General features: G+C 43.8%; 1 protein-coding gene across 1 annotated transcript in view; it reads left to right on the top strand.

Moving 5' to 3' along the window:
* The first annotated feature begins 649 nt into the window (after nucleotides 1-649).
* Nucleotides 650-15,463, top strand: part of adam17a (ADAM metallopeptidase domain 17a) — a 25,375-nt gene continuing 10,561 nt past the window's right edge. The window contains exons 1-6 of the mRNA XM_029675071.2: nucleotides 650-1,032; nucleotides 6,803-6,935; nucleotides 7,411-7,544; nucleotides 7,680-7,768; nucleotides 8,052-8,220; nucleotides 13,601-13,731. Of these exons, the coding sequence (XP_029530931.1) occupies nucleotides 927-1,032; nucleotides 6,803-6,935; nucleotides 7,411-7,544; nucleotides 7,680-7,768; nucleotides 8,052-8,220; nucleotides 13,601-13,731 (762 nt within the window). The 5' untranslated portion in view covers nucleotides 650-926. The remainder of the gene's footprint in view (nucleotides 1,033-6,802; nucleotides 6,936-7,410; nucleotides 7,545-7,679; nucleotides 7,769-8,051; nucleotides 8,221-13,600; nucleotides 13,732-15,463) is intronic.

Genomic DNA, 15,463 nt, shown 5'->3' with positions numbered 1-15,463 from the left:
GTCGGTGATCAGGCCTACCACTGTTGTGTCGTCAGCAAACTTAATGATGGTGTTAGAGTTGTATTTGGCCATGCAGTCGTGGGTGAACAGGGAGTACCAAGAGGGGACTAAGCACACACCCCTGAGGACATGTTATAATTATTTCAAAGTCAGGCAAATGAGGTTGGTGGCACTTTAATTGGAGGAGAACGGGCTCGTGGTAGTGGCTGGAGCGCAATAGGTGGAATGGTATCAAATACATCAAACATAAGGTTTCCATGTGTTTGATGCCATTATTATGAGCGTCCTCCACTCAGCAGCCTCCACTGAGTCAGGGTATGGCTATGAGTCGAGAAACCTGCCTATTTTCCTTGAAAGAACATAATGTCACTATTTCAAAGCTATAAGATATTACATAGGACAAGTTAATTATCTCAAATCCTGGAAAATATTTGTAATGTTAAGCTTCTTGTTCACGTAATTCGTGCTCATGTTGGGGTTTTGTGCTAGCGCCCAATTACTCCTTGAAGGAGACGTCACCTTGCCGGGTGTACCCAGAATGCACCACGCGGCCCGGCCCATTGCCAATTTACGGGAAACGTACACAGTGGGCCTTAATGCGAATCCACTGGAGTTTCCCATCTCCTCAAAAGTATCTCTGAACACCGTCATTGAGCGGATGTTCCTTTTTTTCTTTTTCCAAACAATGAACTTCCGGTATCGGAAGTAGCATTTGGAAATCAAAGCGAATGGCGTAGCTAACTGAAATTGAAATTCAGTCTAATCTACAATGCATTTTTAGACATTTTAACCTTTGCGCTCTATAAGTCTTGCGAATAAAGTCGCGGTCAAGGAATCATTTTGATCAAGCTGTCCAGTGTTGACATTATTCATCAACAACTTGCGATAATGACACCAGTGGTGGAGTAAGCTATTTTAACCGCACGATGAAGTATTTGGTCCTTGTTGCCTTTTGGGCTCCTTGTTGGGTCAATTGTGCGATTAAACCAAGGGCCATTGAGGAAGAAACACGGGAAAATGACCCGGAGTTAGGTGAGTACCGTTCGCTAGCGCCTAACTTAGCTAGCAGACATGTTGCTGCTGGTAAGGTGTCAGTCAAATGTATGCAAATCGGGCCTTTAGTACTGTTTTTTGTTGTATGTTAGTTTGTTGCACCATAAAGAATATAAGCAAGAATCACTTTTCCAATACACGACACCCTGGCGCCACGCGCGACTCTTGGCTGCAGTAAGAAATAAATCCAATTTGGTCACATACACATGGTTAGCAGATATTTCGTTAAGGACTAGAAGCGAGGCAGCCCTCTGTCCCCACTCTGAACATTCACAGTCTTCTTGGTAAGCAACTAGATTTGGCCTTGTCTTTTAGGTTATTGGGTTGCTGAAAGGAAGAAATAATCACCCAGTGTCTGGTAGAAAGAAGGCGGAACCAGGTTTTCCTCTAGGATTTTGCCTGTTCATAGCTCCGTTACGTTTGATTTATTTAACCTGAAAAACTCCCCAGTCCTTAACGATTACAAGCATACCCATTATGCTTAAATACAGAGAGTGGTATTCAGTAATGTATTGGATTTGCCCCCAATATAACACTTTGTATTCAGGACAAAAAGTTAATTGAATTGCCACGTTTTTTGCAGTGCTTACTTTAGTGCCTTGTTGCAAACAGGACAAGTTTTGTAATATTTTTCTGTACAGGCTTCCTTCTTTTCACTCTGTCAATTAGGTTACTATTGTGGAGTAACTACAATGTTGTTGATCCATCCTCAGTTATGTTTTATCACAGCCATTATTCCTGAACTTATTTAGGTTTGCCATAACAAAGGTGTTTAATACTTATTGACTCAAGACATTTCAGCTTTTCATTTAGTTAATTTGTAACAATTCCGAAAAACATAATTCCACTTTGACATTATGGGGTTTTGTGTGTAGGCCAGTGGCCCAAAAAAGAGGACCTCTTGGCCGCAGACAAAATGTTTCTGTTTTTAAAGCACATTTTCTGCAATTCAACACATTTTACCATGGCGCAGAGAGAACATTTCACAGTTTCATAGCTAGTTTCCTGCAATTCTACACATTTTGCAATGGGGCAGAGAGAACATGTTTTCTGGGGCATTTTAGATTCTCCCTGATAAGCTAGGTTTCCATCCAATTGGCAACAGATTTTCATGCGAATATTCTAAAATCCGCATAAAACAATATGTGCCTTTTTCCACCGGAGATATTTCCATCAAATCAAAAGTTTGTCAATTGCGCTGAAAAATGCTTACTTACAGGCTCTAACCAGTAGTGCAAAAAAGGTATTAGGTGAACAATAGGTAAGTAAAGAAATAAAACAACAGTAAAAAGACAGGCTATATACAGTAGCGAGGCTACATACAGACACCGGTTAGTCAGGCTGATTGAGGTTGTATGTACATGTAGATATGGTTAAAGTGACGATGCATATATGATGAACAGAGTAGCAGTAGCGTTAATGAGGGGTTGGTGGGTGGCGAGACACAATGCAGATAGCCTGGTTAGCCAATGTGCGGGAGCACTGGTTGGTCGGCCCAAAGTGACTATGCATATATGATAAACAAGGAGTGGCAGCAGTGTAAAAAGAGGGGTTGGGGGGCACACAATGCAAATAGTCCGGGTAGCCGTTTGGTCTTATGGCTTGGAGGTAAAAACTGTTGAGAAGCCTTTTTGTCCTAGACTTGGCACTCCGGTACCACTTGCCATGCGATAGTAGAGAGAACAGTCTGTGGCTGGGGTCTTTGACAATTTTTAGGGCCTTCCTTTGACACCGTCTGGTGTGGAGGTCCTGGATGGCAGGCAGTGATGTACTGGGCCGTACGCACTACCCTCTGCCGTACCAGGCAGTGATGCTCTCGATGTTGCAGCTGTATAACCTTTTGAGGATCTCAGGACCCATGCCAAATCTTTTTAGTTTCCTGAGGGGGAATAGGCTTTGTCGTGCCCTCTTCACAACTATCTTGTTGTGTTTGGACCATTCTAGTTTGTTGTTGATGTTGACACCCAAGGAACTTGAACCTCTCAACCTGCTCCACTACAGCCCCGTCGATAAGAATGGGGGCGTGCTCGGTCCTTCTTTTCCTGTAGTCCACAATCATCTCCTTAGTCTTGGTTACGTTGAGGGATAGGTTGTTATTCTGGCACCACCCGGCCAGGTCTCTGACCTCATCCCTATAGGCTGTCTTGTCGTTGTTGGTGATCAGGCCTACAACTGTTGTGTGTGCCTGGCCATGCAGTCGTGGGTGAACAGGGAGTACAGGAGGGGACTGAGCATGCACCCCTGGGGCGCTCCAGTGTTGAGGATCAGCGTGGCAGATGTGTTGCTACCTACCCTTGCCACCTGGGGGCGGCCTGTCAGGAAGTCCAGTATCCAGTTGCAGAGGGAGGTGTTTAGTCCCAGGATCCTCAGCTTATTGATGAGCTTTGAGGGTCCTATGGTGTTGAACGCTGAGCTGTAGTAAATGAATAGCATTCTCACATAAGTGTTCCCTTTGTCCAGGTGAGAAAGGGCAGTGTGGAGTGCAATAGAGATTTCATCATCTGTGGATCTGTTTGGGCGGTATGCAAATCAAATCCAAGTTTATTTTGTCACTTGTGCCAAATACAACAGGTGTAGGTAGACCTTACAGTGAAATGCTTACTTACAGGCTCTAACCAATGGTGCGGAGAAAAAAAAGGTGTGTGTGTGTGTAGGTAAGTAAAGAAATAAAACAACAGTAAAAAGACATTTGAAAAAAGGGTAGCAAGGCTATATACAGATACCTGTTAGTCAGGCTTATTGAGGTAGTAGGTAGTGACTATGCATATATGATGAACAGAGTAGAGGTCGGCCGATTAATCGGAATGGCCAATTTAATTAGGGCTGATTTCATAACAATCGTAAATCGGTATTTTTGAACACCGATTTGGCAGATTATTATTATTATAAAAAATATAAAAAATGTACACCTTTTATTTTACCTTTATTTAACTAGGCAAGTCAGTTCTTATTTTCAATGACGGCCTAAGAACGGTGGGTTAACTGCCTCGTTCAGGGGCAGAACGACAGATTTTCACCTTGTCAGCTCAGGGGTTCCAATCTTGCAACCTTACAGTTAACTAGTCCAACGCTATAACCACCTGCCTCTCGTTGCACTCCACAAGGAGAGTGCCTGTTACGCGAATGCAGTAAGCCAAGGTAAATTGCTAGCTAGCAATAAACTAATCTTATAAAAAACAATCAATCATAATCACTAGTTAACTACACATGGTTGATGATATTACTAGATATTATCTAGCGTGTCCTGCGTTGCATATAATCTGACTGAATATACAAGTATCTGACTGAGCGGTGGTAGGCAGCAGCAGGCTCGTAAGCATTCATTCAAACAGCACTTTCGTGCGTTTTGCCAGCAGCTCTTCATTGTGCGTCAAGCATTGCGCTGTTTATGACTTCAAGCCTATCAACTCCCGAGATGAGGCTGGTGTAACCAATGTGAAATGGCTAGCTAGTTAGCGGGGTGCGAGCTAATAGCGTTTCAAACGTCACTTGCTCTGAGACTTGAGTGGTTGTTCCCCTTGCTCTGCATGGATAACGCTGCTTCGAGGATGGCTGTTGTCGTTGTGTTCCTGGTTCAAGCCCAGGGAGGAGCGAGGTTACACTGTTACACTTGCAATACTACAGTGCCTATAAGAACATCCAATAGTCAAAGGTTAATGAAATACAAATGGTATAGAGGGAAATAGTCCTATAATTCCTATAATAACTACAACCTAAAACTTCTTACCTGGGAATATTGAAGACTCATGTTAAAAGGAACCACCAGCTTTCATATGTTCTCATGTTCTCAGCAAGGAACTGAAACGTTAGCTTTCTTACATGGCACATATTGCAGTTTTACTTTGTTCTCCAACACTGTGTTTTTGTATTATTTAAACCAAATTGAACATGTTTCATTATTTATTTGCGACTAAATTGATTTTATTGATTTATTATATTAAGTTAAAATAAGTGTTAATTCAGTATTGTTGTAATTGTCATTATTACAAATACATTTTAAAAATCGTCCAATTAATCGGTAGCGGCTTTTTTTGGTCCTCCAATAATCGGTTTCGGCGTTGAAAAATCATAATCGGTCGACCTCTAGAACAGAGAGTAGCAGAAGTGTAAAAAGAGGGGTTGGCGTGTGGTGGGACACAATGCAGATAGCCAGGTTAGCCAATGTGCGGAAGCACTGGTTGGTCAGGCCAATATTGGTAGTGGGTCTAGGGTTTCTGGGATAACGGTGTTAATGTGAGCCATTACCAGCTTTTCAAAGTACTTCATGGCTATGGACGTGAGTGCTACGGATCTGTAGTCATTTGGGCAGGTTGCCTTTGTGTTCTTCGGCACAGGGACTATGGTGGTCTGCTTGAAACATGTTGGTATTACAGACTAAATCAGGGACATGTTGAAAATGTCAGTGAAGACACCTGCCAGTTGTTCAGCACATGCCCGGAGCACACGTCCTTGTAATCCGTCTGGCCCCGCAGCCTTGTGTATCTTGACCTGTTTTTAAAGGTCTTACTCACGTCGGCTATGGAGAGGGGGTTCCCACAGTCGCCCGGAACAGCTAATGCTCTCATGCATGCCTCAGTGTTGCTTGCCTCGAAGCGAGCATAGAAGTGACTTAACTCGCCTGGTAGGCTCGTGTCACTGGGCAGCTCGCGGCTGTGCTTCCCTTTGTAGTCTGTAATAGTTTGCAAGCCCTGCCACATAAGACGAGCGTCGGAGCCGGTGTAGTATGATTCAATCTTAGCCCTCTATTGACGCTTTGCCTGTTTGATGGTTCGTCGCAGGGCATAGCAGGTTTTTTCACTTAAAATCCTGCTAGCTGAATAAAAAATGGAAGTTAAATGGGTTTCCATTGCATTTTCAGCTCTACTGATGGTTTTGTCACAAAAAATGTGTTGTATAGCGAATGTGCCCACTCCAGTATTGGCATGTGCTCTCTAGCCAACAGCTTGCATATACAGTGCGGGTATAGCCTACATGGTGAGATTATTATGGACAAAAGAGCGATATTATTTTTAAGACCCTCAATATTTTTTTGGCAGCATCAAGCTCATCACCTTGCACTTTCACCACCCCGTGACGTTCATCATAATTGATTTAATCCGTAGCCTAATGAACTGCATGCTTTCCCCATGAGTCGTAGTGGGAGGACCACGTGTGTCATTGCGTGTATCCAAGTTTACTTCGATATGATGGTCATTATATCAATGTTTGCTCATAAAATAGTTTCCTCCGCCACTTCTCGCATAATTTAGTTTTACAGACATAAAAAGATTCTACCTTGTCTAGTGGAATTTTTTGTTGTTGTCGACATTTGGAAAGTTTACCAACAAATGTTCTGTTTCCATCAGGCCTGTCATTACGTTTAAAAAAAAATCTGATGTACTTAACCTGCATAAAAGAAGTTGTAAGGAAACCTGGTTACTGTCTAGTTCTTTTCATAGTCGAATTAAGAAGACTATGATGGATACACGAATCAGGTGTGTTAGTGCTGGGTTAGAACCAAAGCCTGCACATTTAAAGCTCTCCAGGACCAGGGTTGGTGGCACCTTAATTGGGGAGGACAGGCTCGTGGTAGTGGCTGGAGCAGAATGGGTGGAATGGTATTAAATACATCAAACATAAGGTTTCCAGGTGTCTGATGCCATTCCATTGATGTTGTGTTGCCAGTTTCTATATATTGGTGTTACACGAGGGAGTCCAATTATGCCTGTTTGTCCCTCTCACTCCCCTGTGACCCTGTCTTTTCTCTCAGAGGCTCTGAGTTCGTTACTGTCTGACTTTGAGGTGCTACCCGTGTCTGGCCTCCAGCATCACTCGGTCAGGAAGAGGGACGCCCACACTCAGTCCCACCTGGAGCGCCTGATCAGCTTCAGCGCCCTCAAGAGGTAAGGTGGAACAAGGTCTCCCATATGGGACTTCCACATTGAAAGCTCTGGATAAGAGCTCCTGCTAAATGACTCAAATGTAAGGGACAAAACAGCAAAGATTCCATGCTACTCAATGGGGCGCTCTCACCTACTCACGTAACATTCGGGCGCAAGCAAACAAGTTGGGATGTTAGGAAATATTGTATGACATTTAGGGTGCGAGTCCTCCCTGCTGGGTCATATGTGTGTTAAATTGTTACTGGAATAGCTTTTCCCATTGCCTAATGACTAAGTGCATTTATCTTCATTCTGTTTTCAGTGCTTTTGTGCAATTGAAACGGACCGACCATTGAGAAAGTAAAAATGTGTATCTTCAATAAACCAAAAGACATGCGTTCCCCAATAAACCAACATATGTACATCCCCCAGTAAACCAACATATGTACATTCCTCATGTTTCTTAACACCAAACTCTGACATTTCTCTTCCGCAGACATTTCAAGCTTTACTTGACAACTAACACAGACTTGTTCACTGAGGACTTCAAAGCTGTGTTTGTAGATCAGCAAGGGAAGGAGCACAGCTATGATGTTCAGCTGCAGAACTACTTTACCGGACATCTTGTAGGTAAGTCATTAGGGTATTTGGTTGGTTTCATATGGAATAACCATATGGGTGTGTGTGAGTAGAATCCCTTAAACTCTTGTCTTTTGTTTGTGTGTGTGTGTGTGTGTGTGTGTGTGTGTGTGTGTGTGTTTGTAGGAGAGGAGCACTCCCGTGTGCAGGCACACATAGACGGGGACGAGTTCTCGGCCCACATTCTGACAGATGAGACGGAGTACAATGTAGAGGTAAATGCCCTCCCGAAATAGGAGCACTGCTTTAAAGTAGGCCAGAAAAAGTGTCTAAAAACAGTTGGTAAAGTGATGCCAAAACTGTGTGTGAGAGTAAAAACTACCAGCTATTTAAACCAGCTTTTGCCCTAGTGATGGTAGAAGACTTTATCGAACCAATCCTACTTCTTCCACCAACTTCTTCCTCTCTCCTCCCTCTCATTCCTCTTCCTCCTTCTCTCCATCCCTATCCTCTCCATCTATTTACCCCGTTCCCCTCCCACCTCCTCCCTCTCCTCAGCCCCTGTGGAGGTTCACCGAGTCGTCCCCCGATGGTCGTCTATTGGTGTACCGGTCAGAGGACATCAGGAACCTCAGCCGCATGGCCTCGCCCAAGGTGTGTGGATACATCCACGCTGGGGCCCAGGACTTACTGCCAGAGGCCGCTAGAGGTGGAGAGGCACAGGAGGGTGAGAGAGAGAGAGTGTGTATGTGCACGCATATGTGTGTGTTTGACAGTATATGCCCCATTTGTTTATGTTCCATGCGTATATACGGGTTGCTTGTTTAAGTGTGTACACTTACACAAGCAGTCAGAAACATATGAGGCTACCTTATACAACATTATAGTGTGAGGAGGTAGGGAGGAGGGTGAATCCTGGAGGAGGAGAGTAGAACAAGGTGGTAGGTAGGGGGGCAGCCATTTTATCTTGTCCCAGCACAGCCTCACAATGAATAAAAGCCTTTCATGTGTAAAACCTGTGTTCCATACATGGACTGGCAACAGGGTATTATTTAAAGCTCGGATTCCTTTGTGTGCTGCCTGTAAAATGTGAAGCTCATTAGAATGACAATGACCCGGGGAAAATCTTAAGGACCTCAAGACAATGTCCTCTATTCAAAACACTGTGTGGAAAATGAATGGAGGTGAATGATCTCCACAGAAGAAGCATTCAAATTAATGAGAGCTCTTGTACGTAATGCGGGTGGGCTGGACTACAGTGTGTCGCCGGTCTCTCGGTGCTGTGGCTAAAGGGAGAAAAAGACCTAGTGAGTACACCCACACACTGTGGTTCGCTACAGTAGAATCTTATGGGCGGCAGGTAGCCTCGTGGTTAGAGCGTTGGGCCAGTAGCTGATAGATTGCTTGTTCGAATTCGCACGCTGATGGTTGACCCTGGCCGTGACCCCACTCTCCGAGTGTGTCTCAAGGGAAGTTGGGATATGCAAAAAAAACACATAACCACCAAATTATTAATATTGTAGAGAGGAGGAGAGCACATGACTTGGTGTGTGTGTGTGTGGGGGGCTGACTGGGTGGTACAAAATGAATTTAGTCATAAGGGAAAGAGGAATAACATTGTTAGTCTGAATTGATGCATACTATGTGGCTTCTAAGCTGGGCCAAATCTAATCTAGAATAATCGGTGAACTAAAGGCAAATTGAAATGGAGGTTTATTAAAATGATATTCCAAAAGAAGTGCTTTGCTATTTTGATTTGGGAGTAATGTAGGGCTGGGCAAAATACCGCTATTTTTTGCACAGACTGGTTTTGGATTTGACTTTACCTTCCATAATGGTATTTTAATGTTTGGTTTGTTAAATGTGATACGCCGTGTGTAACATCCATTTTTATAGTTTACTCCGCTACTTGAGTCACCCATCTCCGCTCTCTCTCTCTCTCCTTGCCGTTTTCCACACAGACCTCGTCCCACCTCCTGTCACAGGAGCACATTTGTTGTTGCTTGACCACGAGACACTTCCGTTCAGTCTGCATGGTCAATGCAGCACATGTAACACCACGAGACACTTCCGTTCAGTCTGCATGGTCAATGCAGCACATGTAACACCACGAGACACTTCCGTTCAGTCTGAATGGTCAATGCAGCACATGTAACACCACGAGACACTTCCGATCAGTCTGCATGGTCAATGCAGCACATGTAACACCACGAGACACTTCCGTTCAGTCTGCATGGTCAATGCAGCACATGTAACACCACGAGACACTTCCGTTCAGTCTGCATGGTCAATGCAGCACATGTAACACCACGAGACACTTCCGTTCAGTCTGCATGGTCAATGCAGCACATGTAACACCACGAGACACTTCCGTTCAGTCTGCATGGTCAATGCAGCACATGTAACACCACGAGACACTTCCGTTCAGTCTGCATGGTCAATGCAGCACATGTAACACCACGAGACACTTCCGTTCAGTCTGCATGGTCAATGCAGCACATGTAACACCACGAGACACTTCCCTTCAGTCTGCATGGTCAATGCAGCACATGTAACACCACGAGACACTTCCGTTCAGTCTGCATGGTCAATGCAGCACATGTAACACCACGAGACACTTCCGTTCAGTCTGCATGGTCAATGCAGCACATGTAACACCACGAGACACTTCCGTTCAGTCTGCATGGTCAATGCAGCACATGTAACACCACGAGACACTTCCGTTCAGTCTGCATGGTCAATGCAGCACATGTAACACCACGAGACACTTCCGTTCAGTCTGCATGGTCAATGCAGCACATGTAACACCACGAGACACTTCCGTTCAGTCTGCATGGTCAATGCAGCACATGTAACACCACGAGACACTTCCGTTCAGTCTGCATGGTCAATGCAGCACATGCAACACCACGAGACACTTCCGTTCAGTCTGCATGGTCAATGCAGCACATGCAACACCACGAGACACTTCCGTTCAGTCTGCATGGTCAATGCAGCACATGCAACACCACGAGACACTTCCGTTCAGTCTGCATGGTCAATGCAGCACATGCAACACCACGAGACACTTCCGTTCAGTCTGCATGGTCAATGCAGCACATGCAACACCACGAGACACTTCCGTTCAGTCTGCATGGTCAATGCAGCACATGCAACACCACGAGACACTTCCGTTCAGTCTGCATGGTCAATGCAGCACATGTAACACCACGAGACACTTCCGTTCAGTCTGCATGGTCAATGCAGCACATGTAACACCACGAGACACTTCCGTTCAGTCTGCATGGTCAATGCAGCACATGTAACACCACGAGACACTTCCGTTCAGTCTGCATGGTCAATGCAGCACATGCAACACCACGAGACACTTCCGTTCAGTCTGCATGGTCAATGCAGCACATGCAACACCACGAGACACTTCCGTTCAGTCTGCATGGTCAATGCAGCACATGCAACACCACGAGACACTTCCGTTCAGTCTGCATGGTCAATGCAGCACATGCAACACCACGAGACACTTCCGTTCAGTCTGCATGGTCAATGCAGCACATGCAACACCACGAGACACTTCCGTTCAGTCTGCATGGTCAATGCAGCACATGCAACACCACGAGACACTTCCGTTCAGTCTGCATGGTCAATGCAGCACATGCAACACCACGAGACACTTCCGTTCAGTCTGCATGGTCAATGCAGCACATGCAACACCACGAGACACTTCCGTTCAGTCTGCATGGTCAATGCAGCACATGCAACACCACGAGACACTTCCGTTCAGTCTGCATGGTCAATGCAGCACATGCAACACCACGAGACACTTCCGTTCAGTCTGCATGGTCAATGCAGCACATGCAACACCACGAGACACTTCCGTTCAGTCTGCATGGTCAATGCAGCACATGCAACACCACGAGACACTTCCGTTCAGTCTGCATGGTCAATGCAGCACATGCAACACCACGAGACACTTCCGTTCAGTCTGCATGGTCAATGCAGCACATGCAACACCACGAGACACTTCCGTTCAGTCTGCATGGTCAATGCAGCACATGTAACACCACGAGACACTTCCGTTCAGTCTGCATGGTCAATGCAGCACATGCAACACCACGAGACACTTCCGTTCAGTCTGCATGGTCAATGCAGCACATGCAACACCACGAGACACTTCCGTTCAGTCTGCATGGTCAATGCAGCACATGCAACACCACGAGACACTTCCGTTCAGTCTGCATGGTCAATGCAGCACATGTAACACCACGAGACACTTCCGTTCAGTCTGCATGGTCAATGCAGCACATGTAACACCACGAGACACTTCCGTTCAGTCTGCATGGTCAATGCAGCACATGCAACAATGTTGATGACAACGATGTTGTTTCCACTTTGATCTTAATATCAATCCACAAGCGTTCTATAATTACAATATTAGTTTGTTTCTTACATCTGCAAACAGCTAGTTTGTATTTTCTTACCAAGTTAAACTAATTCGTTGTTAGCCACTACTGCTAATCGCTAGTTTGTTCGATTTGTGTCAATTCGAATCTGGTATCAGGATAAATATGAGTCACAGATTGTATACTAAGTATTTTTTATTAGCTAAGCAATAAGTGGTAAATGCAATTTTCGTATATACGGGCTCTCTGTCCCACCTCGCAGGGCAAACAGAACTGACTTGTTCTTGACAAAGATATTATAAATCTACCCTGACAGAAATAGTTCCTGCTTCCGAGCAGGCCTGTCAGAGTAGAGACTGGGCGTGGTTTAAACTCACCCAGCCTATCGTTGATTGTTGGCGCAGAGGCTGGTCCCAGCCCCCTAAGCGCTTCAGTTGATAGATGTAACTGTTGCTGTGAAGAATATCTATGCGCTCGATACCGTTATCTCGCACCTGGCTCCTGTTATCTAACAAAAGACCGTTTGTTCTCGCAACACTACGTTCTGAATGTGCCCCCCCCCAACTCATTGCACAGTTCCTGTCTTCATATTATTCTATATTTTTCCATCATGAGAAAGGCCCATGGCCCTGAAACTGTAAACAATGTTTCAAGTCAGCTATGTTGCGTAACACATACATGCATCCACACAAGCCTAACAGCAGATAATATTAAATCACATATATGGTAACGGGCTATAGTGCATAACACAGAATCCTCATAAGTTAGGTGGCTAGCTAACTATCTAATTAAAAGTACTGAGTCAGAGCAAACGTAGCTAGCTAATACTGATACCAGTACGGGTGGATGCTTAAATCAGCATGTTGTTTGTGCAACAGCATCTTCTAAATCAAAGAGGAATAGGCGAAGCATGAATATGTTGGCTACATGAATAAAGATTTCATGTAGCCAAAGATTACAGGGAAACATTGAACATCACTTTGCTTCCTACCCCGTCACAATAACTGTCCATGGCATTCTCATTCGTTGTCATGTCAAACAACACTATTCAAAGTGCCCACTATTATTTCTATTCCAACTATAGAATTAGAATAAACATTCCATTTCCATGATTCCAAAAGTTCACCCAAGTGTTTTGATCTAAATTGCAATTTGGTAAAAAAATAAGGCCTCGTTTTTTGTTGTTGCCCATATCGTGGATAATGTGAACATTATCTCAAATGAATGCAGGAAGTTATTTTAGGTTGAATTGAACAGTATAAATCAGAATGGAGAAACACCCATTGTAATAAATGACCATGATACCATGAAAAATACCATGGTATCATATTTTGGCCATATCGCTCAGCCCTATAGATTAATGTCATGATGGATCATGCAAGCCACAGCCAGTTTCCAACATAGACTAAGTGATGTTGATTCATTTTACTTCACACAAAGTTGGAAATCTGGAGGCACTGGAAAGTATTTTATATTAAAGGCTTTGTCAGCTAGACCTATATCCTTCATTTTCACTGTAGTCATAGGAAAACAACTGCTTCTAATGAGTTCATACGTAATCAAATGTGAGAACAAGGGCATCTAATAGTTGGAAACTGAGGAAGTGGCCTCATTCATTCTCCCATCTGTGACATCCTACAGTAGTTTTATTTCTCTCTTCTTTCTCTCTCTCTCTCTCTCTTTCTTTCTTTCTCGTCTCTCTCTCCATAGATTCCCTCCACAGAGCGAAGAGAGCAGCCCACAACCACAAGAAGAACACCTGTCCTCTAGCCCTGGTGGCCGACTACCGCTTCTTCAAACACATGGGCCGTGGAGAGGAGAGCATCACACTCAACTACCTGGTGAGAGGACCCTTAACCTAATGGCACTTAGGGAAAGTTACTGGAATTTTTCAACCTTAAGTTCCCTGGTTTTCCAGAAATCCTGGTTGGAAGATTCTGGGAATTATGAGGGAATAAACTGTGATTTCTGGGGAAATGACCAGAATTTAGCAACCCTATTAGCACTATATTGTTTGGTAAAGTGCATTCAGACAGTATTCACGCCTCGGGCTGTTGGGTGACCTATAGGTGAGGCCTACTATATTTATTTTGCAACTTTCCATTGCTTCTCTTTATAACATGAGTATAGCCTACCTGGCTGGCATGAAAAATGAACCACGGGGAAAAGCGTCCTCCATTCACTGGCCGCAAAGAGGCATCATCAAGTGCTTGTGAATGAGAGACTACCGTGAGCCGCCTGCGACAAAAACAAAGCAGAGATGATGCATTTTATGCAACATTTTTCAAATCGTCATTAGTCACATCATGCAGCCTTAGCATGTATTAAAAATCAAAACATATAGCCCAACGTTTATCACAACTAAAGTTGCATAAATAACTCTAAATGAAGCGTATAGGAAGACCTGTTTCTTTGTTTACCGATCAACACATGTGCGCACTCCCTCAAATCATTTGGAGAAAATATCCTATTTCATTCAGCTATGTTCAATTGTATTCTTCATACTATAAAATAATGGCATGGAATTCTAAGCAAATCTTGTCTGCTAAAATCAAACTAGTGTAGCCCACAGCCATATGGCATAGCCAGATCAGGGCCTAACATATGGACAACTCAGAGTATGCTATTCTGTTTTTCTGAAATAAACATTTCATATCATGTTTCTTTCAGCCTGTCTAATATAAGTAATGGATTTATTGTGATGGTGTAGGCTATATTGCATGGATTTATTGTGATGGTGTAGGCTATATTGCATGGATTTATTGTGATGGTGTAGGCTATATTGCATGGATTTATTGTGATGGTGTAGGCTATATTGCATGGATTTATTAGACTTTTTAAAATGTCGATGTTTCAAAGGTCTGCATCAGTGGCTTGTCTTTGTTAATTAACGGTAAATTACCGCGAGACCGGCAGTTATTTGCTTGACAATCACTGCCTGACAAAATGTTATGAGCGCCCACAACCCTGTTCAGACCCCTTCACTTTTTCCACATTGTTGTTACAGCCTGAATTTTAAATGGATTAAACTGAGATTTGGTGTCACTCACCTACACACACCCCGTAATGTCAAAGGGGAATTATGATTTTTATTCTTTTTTATTAAAAATTAAAAGCTGAAATGTCTTGAGTCAAAAAGTATTCAACCCCTTTCCGAAGTAAAAATGTGCTTAACAAGTCACATAATAAGTTGCATGGACTTGCAAAAATGTCTAAAAACATGTTTTCACTTTGTCACTATGGGGTATTGTGTATAGCTGGGCAACAAGGGAAAAAAATCAACTAAATTCAGATTGTAACACAACAAAATGTGGGACAAGTCTTGGGGTATGAATACATTCTGAATGCACTGTAGATCTGAGCAGTATTGTGGTCAGAATTGTACCTAGCCTATCAAAGGGAGGAGCTATCTGCTCTCATAATGCCAATACCTACTCCATCCTTTTAGGCCTTCATGAAGGGCCTGGAAGTAGGGCCTTGGGGTCCATTGGAAATATGTAGTGCCTCAAAGAGCCACTGTCCAAGAACGGGCATGATCTGGCAAATGGCCCTTATTGTCATTGTGAACAGTAT

The sequence above is a fragment of the Oncorhynchus nerka genome, linkage group LG12 (genome assembly GCF_034236695.1).
Source record: "Oncorhynchus nerka isolate Pitt River linkage group LG12, Oner_Uvic_2.0, whole genome shotgun sequence".
Lineage (NCBI taxonomy): Eukaryota > Metazoa > Chordata > Actinopteri > Salmoniformes > Salmonidae > Oncorhynchus > Oncorhynchus nerka.
This window is presented reverse-complemented; position numbering and strand designations above follow the sequence as displayed.